Raw genomic sequence first — 25,150 nt, 5'->3', positions numbered from 1 at the left:
TGTGCGCATGCTATGCCTGTATGGTAGTTGTGTTTACATGTTAGAATTGCATCCGATTCAGTTGTTTGAGGCAGGGTTTTACACATTCGCAGATTAGAGATCTCATTCAATGAGGTGAAATGGAGGTCCCTGGTCTTCCTCTCAACTGAGGTCAGAGGGTGGGATATCAACGATAGGGTCCATATTATGACATAGCAGAACTAAACTGTAGAACTAAAACATGACAGTCTCTTTGCATACAACAAGCATCGGCTGCTCTAGGTTATCAAGTCAGAAAAGTTAGACCAATGTTTGACTTGTCAATGGTCAGCCTTACGAGGCGAATGATTTTTTTGGGAGGGGTGGCTCCGCACAACAGTGTGAAAAGGGTACACGTGTTTTAGATCTACACCATCACCAAAGTGAACCCCCACAGGAGTAATTTTTGGCAAACCAGACTAGTTTTATTGTGCTGATTTACATAAAATTCTACAGATAAAAAGAACAGATGGTCTATTGTTGAAAATGAAAGTAATCTGAAAAAAAAACTACAGCATATCATACAATTCAAAGTGCATTTAGTAAAAGCTCATTTAAAAAGAGACCTGTCTACATACATTTCTGATTAGTAAAAAAAAGAAAAAAAAAACTTCACTTGTTTCTAATTAACAACCTTTATATAAACCGAAAGGGTAAAGACATTGATCTCTTAGAACAGCTGAAAACTTGAAAGAAAACAGAAAATAAACAACTAAGCGAAGCAAGAGAAAAACATTAACATTTTCCTTTTGACGCCTTTGAATAGAAACACGTTAAGTGACACATTCAAACATGAACATACAGACACTGTACAGGGGCTTAGGGGAGTCTTGAGAAACAATGGACATGATCGACTGACCATCATGGTTCTGCTCATTAGGCACCAAACAGAAGAACGGACTATAATTTTCCTTCTCCGTTGCGAAACTTTGAAAACGTTGTTTATTGAGTGTCATAATAAGCACGACACAGCTCAAGACTGAAGGATCATCCTAAACAGCTAACGTGGAAAGCCGTTTCTCAATTGTTCCAGATGCCAATGGGAGCAATAGACAGAATAGCCGAGATAAAGAGTAGGGGGAATGTGAGCACAAGCCAGGGTCACCTGCTCACATCATTCAGCATTGATGCAGTTGGATATGGAACAAATGGCTGCCATTATTCATTTTTTTTAATACAAAAAAATATAATTCAAATTGTACCTCTAAAGGTTTCCAAACAGTTTTGTGCCAACATGAACCCTGCTTTGAGAAAGTATGCTCCGACTAGATGAACCCTTGTCATTTTCTAAAAGTTTGAGTCTAGGGATGTAACGATTCACTGACGCGCATCGGTCCTTGGTTCAAATGTTAAAGACACTTGTGCATCGGTCTGCGGGATTCCAAAGCAATCCAAATTAAGCATCCATCATACATTGGTCAGAAAACCGATTCAAATCGCAAGTTCACAATTTTTGTTTTTACTCCATATTGTTTTATACCAAAAATACCTCTTATCTGTTGTGACAATTGATGCTGCCTCTCCTTCAGTTCAGTAGCCTATCAAACTTTTATGCATGTAACTGCGTATGTGCTGTCATATAACTGTGGCATAGTGCGAGAGACAACTGATCATGCCAACAAAAGGCAGGCCTATCCCTGTTCTAATAGGATACATCTGCGCACACCTTCAGCACTCAGATGCTTGCACAATGGCTTTTACAATGTCAAATCATAGGCTTTATTAGTTGAGTGACAACCAATGTAATTTGCTGGGTCATTGTTACAAGAACATTGTGCTTTACCGGAGTTGTGTAGCCTCTCACATGTGAGTTGTGGACAACTCACATCCAACTGTTGATTGGGGTTTTCATTCAGATTGTATTTCAATTGTTCAGGTTTTGGTAATTTTGCTTTCAACAGTCGGTGTATTTGGTCATTTTTAAACAAAGAAGGTAACTTCATAATGGACAGCAATCATTTTTGCAATCAATGGTCCAATAAATTTGCTTTTTAGACAGGGTAAAATCCAAAACTGCATTATCTTAATTGGCTAAATGCTATGTTCATTTCTAAAGACACATATTGACATAGTACTTACTAGCTCAAACATTTTCTTAAAAAATGACAAGTTAATCAGTGGGTGATGGTGATTTCTGATAAAGTGGGGGGGGGGGGGGTACAAAAAGCAGAAATTGCCTTCCATCCCTAATCTGATAGTGGGGTAGTAGATGCTCAGTCTTCCCTATTGCTCAGCTCAGGTGCCTACACACACACACACACACACATCGACTAACACACACACACAGCCACTCAGCTTAGAGAAGTCATCCCAACAGCAGCAGATATATCTTTAAAATAGAAAATGAAATGTGTTCATGCAAAACATTTGTGCATTGAAGCATATCGTATCTAACCAAATCACATTAATTCGCTCACCTAATCAAAAGGAATCTTTTAAAACAAAAAGGCATCATTCCTGTAGCGTATCAGTGCCCATGTATCTAGAATCTTTCATGAAAGGAGAGATGCACATCCCTAGTTGAGACGTATATTTATATCAGAGTGTAAGCTTTCCTTTACAGTGAGACAAGTAGCACAAACTCACACCAGCAACTGTCACACAATGTCAGAGCACATACTCTCACACCTCTCCTTTGATACCACTCCAACATTGTGACTATGGAAGCATATGGCTGCCAATATTAATAAAAAAAATAAAAAATAAATGCAAGAATCAATGTTGGCAGACATTTGCTCCATATCAAACTGCATATTTTCCACATTAGTTATCCAAAAAGATGCATGTTTAGGAGATGTTCAAAACAAAACAGATTTGTTAGCTCTTTTCATACAATTTTAGGGCACGTCTTTTAGAGAGAAGAGGACAGACCGAGAGAGAGAGACAAAAAGACAGATATAAAGAGGAGGACCTGTACAGAAGGAGAGACTGGGAGAAAGGGAGTGTGTATGGGTGTCCGCGGGGTCAGTAGAGGTCACTAAGGCCGGCGGTCTTGCGGGCTTTCTGCATGAGGGCTCGCAGCTGGAACTGCTTTCGGGAGAGCAGACGCACATGCTGTAACAGGAGAGAAAGATAGGGAGACAGCGCGTTAGAGAAGACATACAAGGGCACAATGCCTAGTTGTGATGATCTTTATGAAAAGGTGTGCGTGCAGTGTGTGGTTTATTTGAGTGAGTTCACCTGTGTGTTTTTGTATGCGTGTGTCCATGCATGTCTGCATGCGTGTTTCCCAACCCTCACCTTGAGGAACACTTCCAGGTCTATGACCCCGCGGCGCAGCGCCTCTCCCAGGTAGAAGATGGTGTCCTCAATGGCATTCTCCTCAGCGTACAGGTTGAGGATCTGCTTGTAGAGTGGCGCCGTGGGCACGATTACATCATCGATGTCGTTGTTCTCCGACTGGTTCTCCATCTTCTCCAGGGCCTCGCTCAGCTCCTCGTCCTTACGCTTCAGTAGGTCAATGTTCCTGTCCACCTCCGCCTTCAAAAAAACACAAGACGAATAAACACATGAACAGTACACCCCCACCTCCCAATGTTCCATTCCACCAAATAATTAAGCTCTGAAGACAGGTAATACTTGAGAGAACTTGGGGACTCACAGGTTAAACTTAATAGAACTGGGGTGAAGAGGGGAGAGGCAGAATAATGAAATTAGAATGACTTATTAGAATGATTATATTTCTATGGACAGAATATTAGTTAGAAAGAGATAATTTTTTAAATTTTTTAAAATTTATTTCACCTTTATTTAACCAGGTAGGCAAGTTGAGAACAAGTTCTCATTTACAATTGCGACCTGGCCAAGATAAAGCAAAGCAGTTCGACACATACAACGACACAGAGTTACACATGGAGTAAAACAAACATACAGTCAATAATACAGTATAAACAAGTCTATATACGATGTGAGCAAATGAGGTGAGATAAGGGAGGTAAAGGCAAAAAGGCCATGGTGGCAAAGTAGATACAATATAGCAAGTAAAACACTGGAATGGTAGATTTGCAATGGGAGAATGTGCAAAGTAGAAGTAAAAATAATGGGGGTGCAAAGGAGCAAAATAAATAAATAAATTAAATACAGTAGGGAAAGAGGTAGTTGTTTGGGCTAAATTATAGGTGGGCTATGTACAGGTGCAGTAATCTGTGAGCTGCTCTGACAGTTGGTGCTTAAAGCTAGTGAGGGAGATAAGTGTTTCCAGTTTCAGAGATTTTTGTAGTTTGTTCCAGTCATTGGCAGCAGAGAACTGGAAGGAGAGGCGGCCAAAGAAAGAACTGGTTTTGGGGGTGACTAGAGAGACATACCTGCTGGAGCGTGTGCTACAGGTGGGAGATGCAATGGTGACCAGCGAGCTGAGATAAGGGGGGACTTTACCTAGCAGGGTCTTGTAGATGACATGGAGCCAGTGGGTTTGGCGACGAGTATGAAGCGAGGGCCAGCCAACGAGAGCGTACAGGTCGCAATGGTGGGTAGTATATGGGGCTTTGGTGACAAAACGGATTGCACTGTGATAGACTGCATCCAATTTGTTGAGTAGGGTATTGGAGGCTATTTTGTAAATGACATCGCCAAAGTCGAGGATTGGTAGGATGGTCAGTTTTACAAGGGTATGTTTGGCAGCATGAGTGAAGGATGCTTTGTTGCGAAATAGGAAGCCAATTCTAGATTTAACTTTGGATTGGAGATGTTTGATATGGGTCTGGAAGGAGAGTTTACAGTCTAACCAGACACCTAAGTATTTGTAGTTGTCCACGTATTCTAAGTCAGAGCCGTCCAGAGTAGTAATGTTGGACAGGCGGGTAGGTACAGGTAGCGATCGGTTGAAGAGCATGCATTTAGTTTTACTTGTATTTAAGAGCAATTGGAGGCCACGGAAGGAGAGTTGTATGGCATTGAAGCTTGCCTGGAGGGTTGTTAACACAGTGTCCAAAGAAGGGCCAGAAGTATACAGAATGGTGTCGTCTGCGTAGAGGTGGATCAGAGACTCACCATCAGCAAGAGTGACCTCATTGATGTATACAGAGAAGAGAGTCGGTCCAAGAATTGAACCCTGTGGCACCCCCATAGAGACTGCCAGAGGTCCGGACAGCAGACCCTCCGATTTGACACACTGAACTCTATCAAAGAAGTAGTTGGTGAACCAGGCGAGGCAATCATTTGAGAAACCAAGGCTGTCGAGTCTGCCGATGAGGATGTGGTGATTGACAGAGTCGAAAGCCTTGGCCAGATCAATGAATACGGCTGCACAGTAATGTTTCTTATCGATGGCGGTTAAGATATCATTTAGGACCTTGAGCGTGGCTGAGGTGCATGACCAGCTCTGAAACCAGATTGCATAGCAGAGAAGGTATGGTGAGATTCGAAATGGTCGGTAATCTGTTTGTTGACTTGGCTTTCGAAGACCTTAGAAAGGCATGGTAGGATAGATATAGGTCTGTAGCAGTTTGGGTCAAGAGTGTCACCCCCTTTGAAGAGGAGGATGACCGCAGCTGCTTTCCAATCTTTGGGAATCTCAGACGACACGAAAGAGAGGTTGAACAGGCTAGTAATAGGGGTGGCAACAATTTTGGCAGATAATTTTAGAAAGAAAGGGTCCAGATTGTCTAGCCCGGCTGATTTGTAGGGGTCCAGATTTTGCAGCTCATTCAGAACATCAGCTGAGCAGATTTGGGAGAAGGAGAAATGGGGAAGGCTTGGGCGAGTTGTTGTGGGGGGTGCAGTGCTGTTGACCGGGGTAGGAGTAGCCAGGTGGAAAGCATGGCCAGCCATAGAAAAATGCTTATTGAAATTCTCAATTATGGTGGATTTATCAGTGGTGACAGTGTTTCCTATCTTCAGTGCAGTGGGCAGCTGGGAGGAGGGGTTCTTATTCTACATGGACTTTACAGTGTCCCAGAACTTTTTTGAGTTAGTGTTGCAGGAAGCAAATTTCTGCTTGAAAAAGCTAGCCTTGGCTTTTCTAACTGCCTGTGTATAATGGTTTCTAGCTTCCCTGAACAGCTGCATATCACGGGGGCTGTTCGATGCTAATGCAGAACGCCATAGGATGTTTTTGTGTTGGTTAAGGGCAGTCAGGTCTGGGGAGAACCAAGGGCTATATCTGTTCCTGGTTCTAAATTTCTTGAATGGGGCATGTTTATTTAAGATGGTTAGGAAGGCATTTAAAAAAAATATCCAGGCATCCTCTACTGACGGGATGAGATCAATAACCTTCCAGGATACCCCGGCCAGGTCGATTAGAAAGGCCTGCTCGCTGAAGTGTTTCAGGGAGCGTTTTACAGTGATGAGTGGAGGTCGTTTGACCGCTGACCCATTACGGATGCAGGCAATGAGGCAGTGATCGCTGAGATCTTGGTTGAAAACAGCAGAGGTGTATTTAGAGGGCAAGATGGTTAGGATGATATCTATGAGGGTGCCCGTGTTTAAGGCTTTGGGGAGGTACCTGGTAGGTTCATTGATAATTTGTGTGAGGTTGAGGGCATCAAGTTTAGATTGTAGGATGGCTGGGGTGTTAAGCATGTTCCAGTTTAGGTCACCTAGCAGCACAAGCTCTGAAGATAGATGGGGGGCAATCAGTTCACATATGGTGTCCAGAGCACAGCTGGGGGCAGAGGGTGGTCTATAGCAGGCGGCAACAGTGAGAGACTTGTTTTTAGAGAGGTGGATTTTTAAAAGTAGAAGTTCAAATTGTTTGGGTACAGACCTGGATAGTAGGACAGAACTCTGCAGGCTATCATTGCAGTAGATTGCAACACCGCCCCCTTTGGCAGTTCTATCTTGTCTGAAAATGTTGTAGTTTGGAATTAAAATGTCTGAATTTTTGGTGGTCTTCCTAAGCCAGGATTCAGACACAGCTAGAACATCCGGGTTGGCAGAGTGTGCTAAAGCAGTGAATAGAACAAACTTAGGGAGGAGGCTTCTAATGTTAACATGCATGAAACCAAGGCTATTACGGTTACAGAAGTCGTCAAAAGAGAGTGCCTGGGGAATAGGAGTGGAGCTAGGCACTGCAGGGCCTGGATTCACCTCTACATCGCCAGAGGAACAGAGTAGGAGTAGAATAAGGGTGCGGCTAAAAGCGATAAGAATTGGTCGTTTAGAACGTCTGGAACAGAGAGTAAAAGGAGGTTTCTGGGGGCGATAAAATAGCATCAAGGTATAATGTACAGACAAAGGTAAGGTAGGATGTGAATACAGTGGAGGTAAACCTAGGTATTGAGTGATGAAGAGAGAGATATTGTCTCTAGAAACATCATTGAAACCAGGAGATGTCATTGCATGTGTGGGTGGTGGAACTAATAGGTTGGATAAGGTATAATGAGCAGGACTAGAGGCTCTACAGTGAAATAAGCCAATAAACACTAACCAGAACAGCAATGGACAAGGCATATTGACATTAAGGAGAGGCATGCTCAGTCGAGTGATCAGAAGGGTCCAGTGAGTGGAGAGGTTGGTTGGGGGTCACGGCGATTTAGACAGCTAAATCGGTAGCAAGCTAGCATAGGAGCAAGCTAGCATAGAATTGAGGTCTGTTATTAGCCAACTTGCGTTCCATCAGTAGATTAGTGGGTTTCCGTGTGGTAGAGGGGATTAATCCAAATCACACAACAACAACAAAAATAAAAACACTAGATATAGTTATAGAGGCCCAAGAAGAAAAATAAATAAATAAAATAAAAATTGTCAGATTGTCTATTCAGATAGCAGCCGATAAGATAGCCAACGGCTAGCAGGCCGCAGATGGGCGCCCAGGCAACGTTGCGCCGGAGGAGCCAGCCGGACAATTCCCTGGGGTAGACAACGTCGGCAGTCCAACTGTGAAGGCCCGGTGGGGCTCCACGTAGGCAGCAAAACGGGGTCCGGATAGGTGACTGCAGCCCAGGAGTAATTGATGGAACTCTTCAGCTGGCTAGCTCCGGAACAATTGATGTTAGCTCCGGAATCGACGAAAGCCGATAGTCACACGGATAGCAGCTAGCTAGCTGTGAGATCCAGGTATGGATGTCCAGAGCCAGTGGCCGAAATCCAGTATGTTCCGTTCCGAGCCGCGCTGCACCGCGCCGTACAAAACTGGTGATAGATTCTCGAGCCAAAGGACAGCCGATGACCACAAACCGTGGTTAGCTGAGTACTAACGATTAGCCAGTAAATAAGCTAACTAGCTTCTGAACCAGCTTCAGAGTAGCTTCTGGACCAGCTTCTGGCTAGCTCCCGGCTAGCTTCTGGCTAATTTCTGGCTAGCCTCTCGGAGGATTACAGATCTGAGGTAAATAATACTTTTTTATATAAATATAAAATTGGTGAAGCGGATTGCAGGAGAGTGTTCTGAAGATGAGTTTTTGGAAAATTAAAAATGTATGTGAAAAAAAAGTTGTAAATATATCTATATATTTATATACACGACAGGACGAGGACAAAAATGCATCTGAACTGCTATGCCATCTTGGGAATGAAGAGAATGAGCAAAGAGGGAATGAAAGAGCGAAAGACAGAGCGAGGAATAGAAAAGGACCTAGAGTCAAAGAGGAAAGAGAGAACAGAAGTGAAATGTGTCTAATATATCCCTATATCCTCCCTCACCACTTCCTGGTCTAGCCGTGAGACCATTTCCTCCAGTTTCTGGTGTCCTTTCTTCAGGTCCTCCTCGGTCCTCTTCAGCGCGTCCAACTCGGCTTGCGCCCGGTCCATCTCCTCCTTCATCCTCCAACGAAGCTTGTCGCTCACCGCCGAGATCAGCGACGCACGGATGGTGTCCTCGCCAATGGTACCATCCCTACTGGGGCCTGGAGGAGGAGAATGATTATATTTAGATTAATATTTAAAAAAAAAAAATTTAACAGCCTGTATTGGCACAATTAAACTTACATAGCAAGTTCAAATGCAAATAAAAGGAGGAGAGGGATGGACAGGGAGGAGAGAAGAGTAAACTAGCAAGACGCTACACTAGAAAATCTGTTCCACACACTATATTTGATCATTTATGCAAAAAGACATTTGCTTTTACACAGCATTTACAATCCTTGCATCACAGTGTCCTTGTTCGTGATCTTATATGACCCTTATGATTTCAGACAAACAATGGCGGAGGAAGTTGGGATGCATCATCTCCAGGATGTTCATTTCTCAAATGTATATGGAATGACACCAGCAACATTTTACAGAAAGTTATAAAAACATGTTTCAATGCCAATGAGTTCATGTTATTGTGTTGCTACTACCCTAAAAAAAGCTGAAAGACAAAACTGAGGACATATTTAAAAAAGATCTTGAAAAATCTTTTTAGCTTCGCTTTTCCTTAGGGTGCTTTTTAGTCATTCAGTTGTCATTCTTGTTTTTTTTTGTTTTTTTATCTTAAGTTTGTTGTAGTAAATATTTCAGCTTTCATTTCCATTGTTTTTTTCCTGTAAAGCACATTGCGTTGCTTCCATGCCTGAAATGTGCTGTATAAATAAAGCTTGATTTGATACAGGTGATGGTCTGCCATTAAAGTGTATGGAGGTTATTTTCCTCATAAAACAATCCACAGTGTCAAAGCATTCCACCTAGCAGTCTTATACTCACTATATAACATATGAAAACTGACTGTAGTTGTGGAATTTTCCATGGTATTTTCTTTCATGTAAACAAACTGTTTGCCCGAACTTTAGTCTAGCATTTGAGGAAGTAGTAGAAATCTGCTGAAAAGAGAGATGCCTAGATATCATTGCTCTGTACAATATTAGAACTAGCAGGCTGGAGTCAGCAATGTGAATGTATGATTAATCTCATAGTGAACCTCAAAATTGATCAAGTATGTTGCGCAGCGAGAGTTGAGTGGGGGTGAACGGATTCGGTTCAGTCAGTTCCAGTTGCCATGTTGGCGGTTTCCCCAAAAATTGGGCTACTTTGAAAACTGTTGCAGGTGAAAATGACGGTTCCAGATATTTGGGCTACTTCTAAAGTTAACCACGGCCTCCATGACATTTCTCTTTCAAAAAAGGTAGATTAATTTCACCGTTACCTGCTGCAGCTAACTATCAAGCAGTGAGGCAGGCTGTTGCGGAACCAGTGCTGGCAGGGAGGGAGGGCCAGAAGGATGTGCGTTTGTGTGTTGAGAGAGCGCTGTAGGCAGCTGAGTCAGTGGAGAGCAGCACCAGCATGCACACACTTCATGACAAGTGATGTGATATCAATGAATAGCACTAGCTAGCTACATCTTTCTCCCTCGTGATAACTCCTCGTTGCGAAACATTCAACTAAAAAATAAGCATTTCAACTAAAAAATTCAACTAAAAAATAAGCATCTAGTGTGTGTATATTATTTTTTTCCCTTTCTTTCCCCATTTGGGGGGGGGGACGCTAGTTTTCAGGCCTTGTGGCCAGGTTGAGTGGTCATTGGGCTGTACATTTTTGCTAGACTTGGCAAAACTGGTCAGTTCAGTCAGTCATCCTAATGAGCCCTCCCCAGCTAGCTAGATTATGCTTGTGGCTAGAAACTTCAGTGAGAATTTTAAACTTTTCTGCCAAAGTTTTTATCAGAGTAATTGTTAGTGCTCGGCAAGTGGGAGCGAAGGACACTTCAAGCCGGCAACACAACACGCAGCGCAAACTCTCCCCATTGAGCAGTAGACTATATCACGGTGACATTGACATGTTCACTACAAACATTACAAGTTATTTAGTGTGTGAGCTGCTGTCCTACTCAAAATAATAGGGCTCATCAAAATAGGGCTCATCAGGACAACTGACTAAACCGCATCCATTAGTCTACACTTGCCTCTCAGCTGCGCGACGCACATCAATTTGGGCACCACGAGTGTCCATATAGCCTCTCCTCTTTCACCCCTCCTCTTTTCCCCTCTACCCCTGGTCTAAATAAAGTAGTAGGACAACATTTCCATAAGACACTGATATTTATAGTGAAGTGTATGAGTAAACTGGTCATAGAATAGCACATAAGGGAAATGTCAACCCAGAGGTTAAAAATAGCTGTGTCTGTGCTGAGGGGGTTGGGACCACCACACCACTTGACCTTTCGTCACCAGAGTCTGGTTACGGGGCGACATTTCAGAGGCGACCAGGCAGTGAGGTCACAGAGGGGAACAGACCCCAGCCAGAATGCTAGAGGTCAGGGTCAATTAAAGGTCAACAGAATGGCAGGCAGTATATGCTTCTTAATAAAAACCTATTTGAAACAAGCCATTACACTTTGTTTATAAAATAAATAAAATAAAGATATGCCTATCTTGTCCTTGTCTGTTGGCTTTTCTGCAAAATCAAAAATTCAATTCGGATCCCATTTCGATGGTCTAAACCACTCTAATACCAATGGTCTTTTCCCGAAATAGTTGCATCAAATCAAAACCTTCTACTGCGGTCATTTGAAGGCAGTGGCATTAGCGTATGTTCTTCAAAGAGAGGATGCACTAATTAAATAAATAATGGAGCCTAAGCTACTGAAAACAGGCCTTTTACGAGATGAAATCATGACAGGAGGGTTTGATTCTTATTATAGAGATGGAGTCCAGACATGCTACTTTCACACGCACACCCCGTAAAATGACTCATCATTCAGCGTGTCGGACACAAGAGATAATATTTACTCTTCCCTTAAAACGTATTAAAAAACCTAGACCTACCTTAGGCTTTCCAAAAGTAGGCCATAAGAACGAATTGATAAGGAAAGTATGAAGGGGAGAGACAGCTATGCAATATTTGAAGGTGAAATTGACAATCATTCAAATGGATACAAAATACACACATAGCCTATTTATTAACGTTGATTAGTCTATAAATTAAGAAAATATACTGTAGTTCTGAACGTACAACACAACTGCTGACTACTGTTGTCAGCTGTTTTGGTAAATCGTTGAGGTCTGTTGTCGTGTTGGTGGTTCAGTAGTTTGTCATTTGGAGTGTTCTGCACATTTTAAAGTTGGTTTGGAGTGTGTTTCTTAAAAAGTAAATGTACGTACAGCAGTTTCAAAAATTGCATATTTTGGTCACCATAGACCTCCATGTAAAAATAGTTTTGCATGTTTAAGTGCTTATATTTTTAAAAAAGTATTATGTATCAAAAACAAAAATGTAAGCAACTCAAGTTAGACCTCTGCATGTTATAAAGTTGTAAGGGTAGGTTGAGTAAAAGCTGTAGGAGTAGTGTGGGAATAATACATTGAAGAAAAATATATACGCAACATGTTTCATGAGCTGAAATAAAAGATCCCCAAAAAATGTAATGAGCGCTAAAAGCTTATTTCTCAAAATGTGGTCACATACATGTTAGTGAGCATTTGTCCTTTGCCAAGATAATCCAACCCCCACCGGTGTGATTAGCATCGCTGAGGGTTTAGAGCTTAAGGTAGTCAGCTCGTACAAGTATGGCTAGGCAGTACACTGTCCTCTCAACTAATATCCAAGCTGCAGGTTAAGGTTAAATCTAGACTTGGTTTCCACTATTGTGATCGCTCCTTTCACCCCTGCTACGAATCTAACCCCGATTCAGACGACCATCCTACGCATGCTAGATTACAGAGACATAATTTATACATTGCCTTCAGAAAGTACTCACACCCCTTGACTTTCACATTTTGCTACGTTACAGCCTTATTCTAAAATGGATTAAATTGTGTTTTCCTCAATCTATACACAACATCCAATAATGACAAAGCAAAAACAGGTTTTTAGAACTTTTTGCAAATTTCTAAAATTAAAAAACTATCACATTTACATAGGTATTCTGACCCTGTACCTCAGTACTTTGTTGAAGCACCTTTAGCGGAGATTACAGCTTTAAGTCTTCTTGGGTATGACGGTTGGCATACCTGTATTTGGGGTGTTTCTCCCATTCTTCTCTGCAGATCCTCTCTAACTCAGTCAAGTTGGATGGGGAGCGTCGCTGCACAGCTATTTTCAGGTCTCTCCAGAGATGGTCGATCGGGTTCAAGTCCGGGCTCTGGCCGGGCCACTCAAGGACATTCAGAGACTTGTCCCTTAGTCACTCCTGCATTGTCTTGGCTGTGTGCTTATGTTTATTGTACTGTTGGAAGGTGAACCTTCGCCCCAGACTGAGGTCCTGAGCAGGTTTTCGTCAAGGATCTCTCTGTACTTTACTCCGTTCGTCTTTCCCTCGATCCTGACTAGTCTCCCATTCCCTACCGCTGAAAAACATACCCACAGCATGATGCTGCCACCACCGTGCTTCACCATAGGGATGTTGCCAGATTTCCCCCCAGACGTGACGCTTGGCATTCAGGCTCGAAGAGACCAGAGAATCTTGTTTCTCATGGTCAGAGTCCTTTAGGCACCTTTTGGCAAACTCCAAGCGGGCTGTTGTGTGCCTTTTACTGAGGAGTGGCTTCCATCTGGCCTCTCCACAATAAAGGCCTGATTGGTGGAGTGCTGCAGAGATGGGAGAATCTTCCAGAACCTACCATCTCCACAGAGGAACTCTAGAGCTCTGTCAGAGTGACCATCGGGTTCTTGGTCACCTCCCTGACCAAGGCCCTTATCCCCCGATTGTGCAGTTTGGCCGGGCGGCCAGCTTAAGCAAAGGGTCTGAATACTTGTGTACATGAGGTGTTTTTTACTTTAATACATTTGCAAAAAAAACAAAAAAATAACTTATCGCTTCATCATTATGGAGTATTGTGTTTAGACCGATGAGGAAAATAAGGCAGTAACAAAATGTGGAAAAGGTCAAAGGGTCTGAATACTTTTTGAATGCACTGTATATCTTGATTACTTAAGTATTCAACCCTCTGAGCCAATACATGTTAGGCTTACCTTTGGCAGTGATTATAGCTGTGAGTCTGTCTGGGTCAGTCTCTAAGAGCTTTGCACAACTGAACTGTACAATAACAGCATATCCTTTAAAAATAATTCAAGCTCTGTCAAGTGGGTTGTTGATCATTGCTAGACAGCCATTTTCACGTCTCGCCATAGATTTAAGACGATTCAAGTCAAAACTGTAACTAGGCCACTCAGGAACATTCAATGTGAACGTGTATATTTGGCTCCATTACATTTATTTTCATTCCAAAATAAAAAAACACTGTCATTGCCGATGACAAGCATAACCATAACATGATGCAGCCACCACCTTGCTTGAAAATATGAAGAGTGCTACTCATTAGTGCCTTACTGCAAACATGCTGCATGTTTGGAATACTGTTATGCTGTATAGGTGACCTTTTCACTGTCATTTCGGTTAGTATTGTGGAGTAACTACAATGTTATTGATCGATCCTCAGTTCTCTCCTATCACAGCCATTCAACTCTGTAACTGTTTTAAAGGCACCATTGGCCTCATGTTGAAATCCCTGAGAGTTCCTCTCCGGCAACTAGTATTCCCGCGTGGCGCAGCGGTCTAATGCACTGCATCACAGTACTAGACTCGCTACTACAGACCATAGGGCAGCACACAACTGGCCCAGAGTCGTTCGAGTTAGGGGAGGGTTTGGCCAGGGTAGGTCGTCATTGTAAATCATTTTTCTTAACCGACTTGTCTAGCTAAAAACATTGAATAAAAAATAAGTTAGGAATGACGTCTGAAGCTTGTAATGACTGGGGCTATTGATACACCATCCAAAGCGTAATTAATAACTTCAACATGCTCAAAGGGATATTCAATGCCTCTAGTTTTTTTTACTCCTTTACCAATAGGTGCCCTTTGCAAAGCATTGGAAAACCACCCTGGTCTTTGTGCTGGAATCTGTGTTTGAAATTCACTGCTCGGCTAAGGGACGTTACAGATGATTACACAGCTGATTCAAATAATCAACTCATCATCAAGCTTTGATTATTTGAATCAGCTGTCTAGTGCTAGAGAAAAGAAAAAAAACATGCTCCCAGGACCGAGTTTGGGAAACACTGCCTTATAGGACACATCAATGCACTCTATACCCCTTTGTCAACTGGCCATCTCTGTATACCCAGGGGAAGACCCACTGGTTGATATTTATAAAAAACATCTTAGGCCTCACTCCCCCCTATCTGAGATACCTACAACAAACCTCAACTTCCACATACAACACCCGTTCTGCCAGTCACATTCTGTTAAAGGTACCCAAAGTACACACATCCCTCTTTTCAGTTTGCTGCAGCTAGTGACTGGAAGGACCTTCAAAAAAAACCCTGTCCAATGTGAGTGTTTTATCTCCATCTCTACATTCAAAGATTCAAATCATGGACACTCTTCCTTACACTTGAGGCTGCTTCACCTGATTGTTGTCTACCTTTTTTTCCCTTTGTGCTGTTGTCTGTGCCTAACATTGTTTGTACCATGTTTGTGCTGCTGCCATGTGTTACTACAGTGTTGTCATGTTGTTACCACCATGTTATGTGGCCATGTTGTATTGCTGCCATGTTGTGTTGTCTAAGGTCTGTTGTGGTGTCTATCATAATGTGTGTTTTGTCCTAAATGTTTTATCTCAGCCCCCATCCCTGCCGTTTGCCTCTTGGTAGGCAGTCATTGTATATAATAATAAATTGTCTAGTTAAAGACTACATACAAAAAGTCAAATAAAAACAAGTCCCTGGAATCGAACCCACTATCCTGGCATTGCAAGTGCCATGCTCTACCAAATGAACTACAGAGGATCACCATATGGGTAGTTGACAAGTGCACACTTCAGGAAAAACTGTAGACAATTGAGATGCATAGCCAGAAGTGAGTTCAAACCCTCCAAGAGCCCAAACATATAAATAATGTACTGTTCTCTACATTACTATACTAAACTATTGTTGTCTGTAGAGATAGCCTTGAATTGTACATTTTGTCTCATACAATCATTTGATCCTGTAGGTGCTGGGTAGAGCGATGAAGGGGAGACGGTCATGACCCTGTCAGATCTTTTGGAAGAACGCCCAGAATATGCTATAAGTTAAGAATGGAGACGGTGCCCGTCACATGTAGGAACCAACCCTATGGACCATGCTTAATGTAGCTTTTTTTGTATAGCCGTATATAAGAGAACGGAACTGCCCCGGGAGAGCTCCTGACAGACGTGTTCCTCTTGATGCTTAAAGTTTGTTGGAACCTCTCCGGCTTGCTGATAAAAAAAGGATACATTTAATATTGTCAGGGGTATCTGGTGGCAATTTCCACAACACTATTGGTAAGAGTTCAGGTGGGCCTTCTTGCTTCAGCAAACAAAGGAAAGGAGGGGTGCTCAACAACGACAAAAATCACGAGAAGGCCTTATCAAGACAAACTTCCAAAAGGACTAAATTGAGGCAGAAAGGAGTTGGAGCACTCAAAATGTATACTCTACCTTACTGGGCTGAACTATACTCTACTGTATTGTACTTTACTGAACTATTCTGTACTGAACTATACTTACTGCACTCTACTAGAGTGTACTTGTTGTTTCCCCATTTTAAAAACTTGGTCTGAGTCTCAGAATGTCTGTCTGGGGCTGGATCTAAAGGGTTTCGGTCTTGACTTCATCTCTGGTACTCACATCAATTCTATACTTTTGAATCTATCTGGGTAGTGGACAACCGCACACTTCAGGAAACATTATAGATTATTGAGATGCATGGCCAGCAGGGGGCTCTATTCCCTTCAAGAGCGACTTGAAAGGTCAAGCCCAACCTAACTAAATTTCATTGGCTCACAGCGGTCATGACGTTTAAGATATTAACTTGATTTATAATGAATTTAAAGATCCTGGTCTATAAATGCTGTATAACAAGTTTGAGAAATTACAACTTTTTCAAAATGCCAGATCCATCATGGTGATGTCATCAGTCCTAAATGCAAATGTGTTCATTGGGTAGAGTGGAACCTGTTTCAAATTCAGAGACTAGGTCAAATGAGAAGGTAGGGCAGACTTTTTTTAAATGAAATGTTCATTAATAATAATGTTTACAATTATAATAGGTTTCCAGTCAAATGTTCCCTAATTTTTTGGGCCACTGAACAAATTAAGCAGAAACTTGAACATTGTGAGAATTTTGTGCAACTTCCGGCGCAGGTTTAGAGTGAACCTTACAGTTGTGGCTATTTGTGCAGAACATAGGCCTACCAGCAAAGCCAACGGAGAAAATCCCATAACATGTTCAAATAGTTTTGATTTCTATGATATAGCCATGTCTAACAGTAGCCTATATGTGGTGTTCAATGCAGGCCTACATTGCATGAGACTAAACTTCTTTACATTATGAAGGGCTTGACATGAATGATTTGTTACTATTTAACACTATGTGCCAAATAGGTTAGTGTAAATTGCATTGTATGATGCAAGAAACCACTTTCGAAAATAAAATGTATTATTACTATACAGAGAATAAGACAAAGTAGGCTACCGTAAGTAGGCTAGCCTGTCTCAAAATTCAACACTGCCCCTTTAATTAAGACATATGCTTTTTACCTGAATGGCTTTTCAAAGACCGCTGAAAATGTAGCCTACATGTTTTGTGCTCTTGCAGGAAGCACATTCACTCATGGGTGATTGAAAGACCGCTCATGAGCTACCCCCGCCAATAGAATTCTACTCCGTTGTGCACTGGCTCTGCCTGCAACAAAACCAGACTCAATCTTGCAAAGTTAGATTTGTTTTGGTTTGTTGCATTGAAAAGGGGCTGATATAATGCTGATTCGATCACAGAAAAAACACTGATCTATACAGTGCAAACCAATGGGGCGAACTCAGTGAAGTTCAATCTCCTGCGTCTCTGCGCAGCATTGCATAGGGAATACCTAATAAGTCATTGAAGTATGCAGTATGCTTCACAAGCTTATTCATAAAAAATAATTCAATGGTTATTGTCAGGACGGTCTTCATCCATAACCTTCGGTTACACTTCACAGACCTAAAATTGCTATACAAGGCAGTGTTAGGACTTCATAATGGTGTCCAATATTGTGTATAGAAAACGTTTGTGATTCTCCTAGGGGTGTGTGCATTTTTCCCTTTGATACTTCAATAGCTCCGATTAAGCCAGGCCTTGAGATTACAATATCCAGAAGGCAATGCCGTGTGATACATACCCACAGTGGAGGCAGGAATCTGGGAAGTGTAGTGTGTAGTGCCAGCTGTGGCAGGATACGAGTTTGCACTAGGGTACTGGTACCCTGGATAGCCACTGGAGAGAAAAAAACAAACCATGCATCATCAACCAACAGCCATCTGTTAATCAAAGCTGTAAATCTTTTGAACTATATGGGGCACTGTAAGAGAAGGAACAGCTTCATTCATTTGTTCATTGAGTGTGATGATTCCACCAGACAGACATGCTTATGTGGCTGTGTTGCTTATGTAAACCCAAAGACAAACATGTCAGAACTGGTTTGATGAGATTGAGAGGGACTGGCTGAGAGAGGCAGTGTCAGAGGAAATTGTGGCCTTGAAGACAGACATCTTACCCAGGGGTGGGGTTTGGTCCGTACGGGGAGAGCGCTGGCATACCTGGCATGTAGGATGCTATGGATGGGAGGGAGGGATTGACAGTGTGAGGGTCAGATTACATTGGACATGTCATCTCAGTTATCCATCTTTCACAATGTGCGTGGATACCATCTGGAGTCCAATAGGAGGTACTGCACGTGTTTGCAAGAACGATTCAGGGCAACATTTTAGTAGTGCAGAAGAATTACAAAGTGCAAAAATGACCATAAACCTCATAATCTGGAGGCATAATTAAATTTGAAACATTTAACAATGTTCGAGACGATGTATTGCTCAGTTAAAACTCTAGTTCAATAGTCGCTTGCTTATAATGCAGTTAAAGAAATGTTTGAATTTCAATTACAATGCAAGATGACGTTAAGTGTTTTTGCACTATGAAAATGGCGCCCAAAGTCTCACGTATTATATGGAGAAACAGAGTTCATGTTTATGCAGATACAAAATTCCCATTATTACAATGACCAACCTATCCATACAGTGAAAATAACTGACTAATGCTATCCATACTGCAGTGTTCCAAAAATGATTCCTTGAAGACACCCAGACGTTTCACAATTATGTTGTAGGCCTGAACTAGCACACCCGATTCAACTAGTCGAGGGCTTGATTAGTTGACAAGTTGAAACAGGAATGCTAGGTCTGGAATACAAACAATGTCAGACTGAACGGGTAACTTACGGTTGGGGGGTCCTGCAGCCTGGAAGGCCTGGTAGGGGGCCTGTGTGGTGGGGCGGGAGAATACGGGGGGCTCCTCCCCAAACACCACGATCATCACCTGGATCAGACCATACAGGTCCGACTGGGGCTGGGAGGAAGAGAAATCAACAGAAGTACAACAGAACTTTATTGTCCACATGGAGATGGACAACTGTGACAGGCTTCACCTCATACAGATAACAGCGTGATGAAATGAGCTCATGTTAAGTAGGGCTAACATTCCCCCTAGTGGCACTAACCTTGATGGCACCAGCCCAAAAATATTTTTTTATCACAAACAACTAAATTGGATGTTCTACATCCACAACAATACTTACACCACATCGGGAGACAACTTTTGAGGTCTGGAAATTATTTAGAAATGTAGATTTTGGGGCTTAGTTTAATTCCAGTGTGCACCTAGCAAGATGCTGCTGTCAAGCAGAGTTTTTGTGATATTCTGCCAGGTAAGCATATCCTACTTTGTAGTCAACATTTTATTAAGGTTTTTGGGAAAGCCTTTTCATCTACACAAAGTGGTAAACGAGCGCACCGCACATAGACAGGGGAAATTCTTGTTGCCTCCTCAGGAAGTTGCAGGAAATACAAATAACTGATGCATTTTGTTCATGTCTTATGATGACCTTGAGCAAATTAATAAATGTTGAATACATTTAGTTGATTCCCTACTTAGTTCAATACGTTTGAATATTGTTGAATTCCATTTTAAAATGTCTGGATTCCATCCGTGTTCTCTGCATCACAGATTTTATAGGGCCCTAGATTGTGACACCCCAAAACATATTTTTCTGTGTCACACAAAATACATTTGACTCATCTTAGAAAGTCATTCACAATACTTTATTAAGAAGGATGCTAACCGTTACATCGAAAATACATTTGATGCTAATCGATCTATAGGTTAATTTGCATGATTTGGGGGAATTTAATTGCCGCATGTATATTTCTGTTAGTCCTCATGCATTTTATTTCACACATACACAGAGCCTAGTTTGAGGACCAGAATAGCCTACCACATGTCAGACAGTGCAAGAGTATCTCCTCAAAAAGCCTCTAGGCCACTGGAGTGAAACCTGCTTTTGTAAGCCCAGTCATTGCGCAACAAATAACAATGCGAAACACAATTGCATGTTAAAAACTTGTGGCCACGATTTCTCAATCTCAACTCAAAGCACGCCGTTCATTCGGCATTCGAAACCGTGCCAATATCATCCAAACACCGGCTTTGAGGGCATTATCACTTTCATACAACAATTTATTCATGCCATTTCATCCTTCCATGCGATATAGTCCCGACACAAATCTGAGGTTGCTGCCCAAGCCGGCTGGTAGTTGTCTATCGGTTCGGTTGCCAAAGACGCGACTCAGTCTTTCAGTTCTGTATCTATGGACAAGACCCAGTCTAAAATGTTCCATTGCCATACTGGCTGGCAACGTTCTCATAGTCACGACAAACAATGCAGCCAGAATAACAGCGAAGTGGCTGCATTTGCAGTTGTTCAAGCAGATTTCAAGTGACATTTATTTGGATGCATCCATAACAATGAACTAATGAGGCGCGATTTCGCCAGGCACAGATATTGTGCTCTCGTCAGGACACTGTTGTTCATAGGAGCTACCCAAAGACACAGCTAACACAATCACTTCAAACTAAAGCTGGAAAGACAGCAAACATGCTGCATTTCATTTTGATTTTCCTGTTATTTTCTATTGACATTTCTTTGTATACACCCAGAAAAATAATGCCTGCTGATTAATTATTTCAATTGGATGAGAAATGCTGCCTGGCTGTCTGCCTATTCTCGACTCCCGCCACATTCATTACTATGGACAGCTGGAGTTCAAATTGCAATATTGAAACAGTGTTGCTGAGATAGACTGCAAGGTTTATACAAATTTTTGCTGTTGAAAACTAAATGTTAGTCTAAAAGAAATGTGAGATAATGTCTAGATGCTCAAGAGTTCAAGTTTATAAATTGCCTGGCTGGGCTGATGAGACAGTGGATTGCGCAGTAAGAGGGAACCGAGAAAATAGGCTTTTCAAAGTCAGATTTAGCCTGTGGTAACTTCTGGAATAAACACTGGCTGGAATGGTGTTTTAACCAATCAGCATCCAGGATTAGACCCACCCGTTGTATAATAGGCTATAGCCTTTTGACTGTAATAAGATATGCAACAATAGCAAGCCTGTTTCTATTAAGCTCGCAATGAAAAATGCCCAGCCCTTGTATGTATACTATCATAGAGGAAGAGACAAAGTGAGAGGTTTCACTCTCGCCAAAATCTGTCCAAAATAAGTCCAATGTGTTTCTATGGGCTTATTTTGGGCCTGCCTTCGCGCCTTGGGACGACTCGCATTGTTAGGGCGGAAACATATGCATCTCGTCATTATATACAGATCTCAGAGTACTTTCTGTTGGTCACATCATTTTACTGTCTAGGAAAAATGTAGCCGTTTGTTGACGGGTTAATGAGGGTAAGTTAGTCGGCAGCAAAATGTACATTCTAAGAAGTGTAATAGACTTCGGACATGATATTCAATAAAAACATTACATTAACACGTGTCGAACTCATTCCACGGATGGCCGGGCGTCTGCAGATTACTAGGCCCTCCATTGAATGAGTTTGACACCCTTGATCTAAAAAGTCCAAGCAGGAATGCAAGGTTCCAAATATTTGTATATGTAAACCTAATCCAGTGATTGTCATGAATTTTCAGTTGACAATTAGGCTATTTTTGTTACTGTCAAAACAGGGCACGTAAAATCTTTACGTGCACTAATATTATGTATAGGTCAAATTCAATTGGTACTAGTTCAGCACCCAAGGAAGTGGAAACGCAAAACACATTAGCTAGATCGCTAACTCAAAATATAACACCTACTGCTAGTGGCCATGTATTAATCTAAGAGTAAATGTAACATCTCCCAAAAACTTTGCAATGAAGCCGAGTGCACTCACGATGGACGATGCGCAAATTTGTGAGCTCCGTACTTCAAACCCATATCAGATATGTTTAGAAAAAGTGTAACTACAGAACACTGAGACCCTCCTCTCTTTAATATAGACAACTAGTTGCTTCCAAAGCTGTGTTTCCCCCACAATTGCATTTTTAAATGTTATACAATCACGAGGGGTAAACAAGGGGGGGTGAGAGAGTGCGAGGGGCTCGCTCATTACAGCAGCCGGCCCCAGCGAAACAGGTAGGCACACAGCGGCAGGTCAGAAACTCATTACAGGAATCATGAGGATAATGCACTTTTACTGTTTAACAAATTCGGTTTGGTTTTATCCTCCCCCCCAAAATGGGAAGTTTCAAGGTAACCAGGTAGAATGTGCAGCTCGCACCAGTGCAACCAGTTTTAAAAAGTAATGGGGGGGGGGAATAGTTACATATCACAATATTATTTTGGGACGACGTTGTATCGATATTTATTCAAAGTATCGCTTTGCTACTGTAGGTGGCGTTAGCTAGCGCTAGTCGGTTATACCTGTTCAATCTTTTTAAATAGTGAGCCAACATGTTTTCAGCACTTTTATTTCTCTGACTGACCAAAACACGTATAGAGAGCAGTATGTTTGGAACATCAAATCGCAATATCGAATCGCAATACACATCGGCACCCAAGTATCGTGATATCGTAACGGGAGGTCACTGGAAAGTCCCAGCCCAAACTAAAAAATGGAACTTGCACAGCCAAGTTAAAGGGTTGAAAAACGTGACTAAATGGCCACAGTCTGGAGCCCTGTCAAAGGGGCAATCTGCGATAGCTACAAAAAAAATGTTAGGCATTTAAATGAATGATATACCCTTCGATTCTTTAAGAACATAATGTATATAACTCATGCTCCCAAGTGGCGCAGCGGTAAAAGGCACGGCATCTCAGTGCAAGAGGCATCAATAGTCCCTGGTTTGAATCCAGGCTGAATCCCATCCAGGCGTGATTGGGAGTCCCATTGTACGCCGCCCAATTGGCCCTGCGTCGTCCAGGTTTGGCCTTCATTGTAAATAAGAATTTGTTCTTAACTGACTTGCCTAGTTAAATAAAGGTTACATTTTAAAAAATGAGCTTAGTTCAACTGTCATACCCCATCACAAACCAAAATATGATAGCTAGTTTTACTCCAATGTTTGTAAACAATGTAATTGTAAACAAACACTGTATAGCCTCAAACTATAATTTTGATATCATGGATGTTGTATCCAGTCCTTGCATCCAGTGGACGGTTTATGAATTTGAGTGGTTACAATTGTGTGCCAATTGGACCAGCGTTGTCTGGGTTAGGGTTTGCCCGGAGTAGGCAGTCATTGTAAATAAGAATTTCTTCCTAACAGACTTACCTAGTTAAATAAAGGTTAAATAAATCAATACTCAAGCCCCATCCCTCAGTTTTTGCCCAAAACAGTGGTGGGGTGGACTATTATTGTTTGAACTGTATATTGCCCCTTTAAAGCAGTCCAACATTAATTTTGTTTACTTAATCCATATTATCTGTGTGAAATCCATCAGAAACTAGGTACAGAGACATTGGTTCAGTAATAAATGAAGAGTAATACAGTGTGCGTCGCAAAAAAATTCACACGCAGAAAAACAGAGGTATAATATAGCCAATGCTAAAATACTGGAGACAACGCTGTTACTGACATGTTTCCACTCGTGCAGATAGGGCAGGTAGATCTTGCCGTTGGCATCAATGTGTTTGCCAGTCTTGATCATCATGGCACTGGTGGGCTTCACAAAACAGATGGGAGGGTTGTATGGGTAGGTGTCCAGCAGCCATAGACACACTGGGATGTTATATATGTTTCCTAGAAGACAAAATTGCTCAAATACTTTAATAGACAAAATCATAGAACACAACAGGAAAGGTTTTGCAACAGACAATGGAAATGTGTGTTTCTTATTGAACAAGTCCAGGTAGTTCCTCTCTGTTTGGTGCCTATGAACACAACCCTTGTCATTACTTTTTTGTCAGATGATAGTGACATACACCCAAACTTAGCCTACCTCTGTAGCTGACTGGCACTGTTCCTGTTAAGCTCACCAGAGTTCTAGTGGAGCCATCATTGAAAACTGAGGACAGAAAATATCACTCAATAAAACAAATCAGACAAGCATACAATAACACATATATCATGTTTTGTGATATGGGCCACTGCGGTGACCCATGTACTGTACACGTTCTTACCATATGAATCCATAACAGGTTTCAGGTCCTTGTACTGGGAGATGACGTTGGTTATCTCACGAACAGTCAGGTCCCTGTATTTGTATTGCTGAACAGTGGACATGGTGATTAATATTGCTGAATGTCAATGTCTTAACACTGATTGGTTCAGCCAGGTACCTAAGGTTAGTTAGTTAACGTTAGTTATCTGGCTAGAAAACACTAGCTAGTTAACGTTATCTAACTATAAGCATACGTTATCAAACATAAGTTATAAATCAGGTCTAACTGTCTAACACTAACACTAGTTATTTGGTAACCGAGATAGTTATCGTTAGACAAATATTTGTAGAGTTGGCTAACATTAGCTAGTTAGCGCGCTTAGCTAGCTGAAAGGCTAACAATGTTAATAAAAACAATTGTTAGCTAACGTTAGGTAAAATCGATGCTTACCTTGAGCATTTTCTTCAATGCGCCTTCGTTGACAACTGCCATGATTGATGGTGTAATATGATGTACTTCAGATGAACTACCTAGGTTTAGCTAACTACTGTAACGTTAACGTTGTTTATTTGAAAACGACAACTTGCTAGCGTGAGCTGGCCCTCGGCGTATGATTCCGGTCAAAGAAAATACTAATTTCGACACGAAGAGTAGCGTGTATAATTGTTATGTTTAGCTAAACGTTACCTGTTTAAAATATATATTTCTGAAGACACAAAGGTAATGCAATAATCAGTAAGCAGTAATGCAATACCGATGAGATTCAAGGATCACTGCTATGAGCAACAGCGTCTCGTCAGCAACAATTAAAAAAAGTACTTCCGGGTCTTCTTCTTCGATGAGGTTAAACG

At 41.7% G+C, this 25,150-nt stretch overlaps 1 protein-coding gene across 1 annotated transcript; it reads right to left on the bottom strand.

Annotated features, from left to right (window-relative positions):
* Positions 1–377: 377 nt before the first annotated feature.
* tsg101a (tumor susceptibility 101a) lies at positions 378–25,150 on the bottom strand. The gene is made up of 10 exons (XM_021564034.2): positions 24,750–25,150; positions 24,318–24,405; positions 24,137–24,202; positions 23,774–23,937; positions 19,089–19,215; positions 18,368–18,425; positions 17,993–18,087; positions 8,599–8,801; positions 3,259–3,498; positions 378–3,072 (listed from the first exon to the last, which is right to left on the bottom strand). Exons 1-10 carry the CDS (start codon positions 24,789–24,791, stop codon positions 2,983–2,985), a joined length of 1,173 nt encoding a protein of 390 aa, XP_021419709.1. The 5' UTR covers positions 24,792–25,150; the 3' UTR covers positions 378–2,982.

The sequence above is a fragment of the Oncorhynchus mykiss genome, chromosome 2, assembly GCF_013265735.2.
Source record: "Oncorhynchus mykiss isolate Arlee chromosome 2, USDA_OmykA_1.1, whole genome shotgun sequence".
NCBI classification, from domain to species: Eukaryota; Metazoa; Chordata; class Actinopteri; order Salmoniformes; family Salmonidae; genus Oncorhynchus; species Oncorhynchus mykiss.
This window is presented reverse-complemented; position numbering and strand designations above follow the sequence as displayed.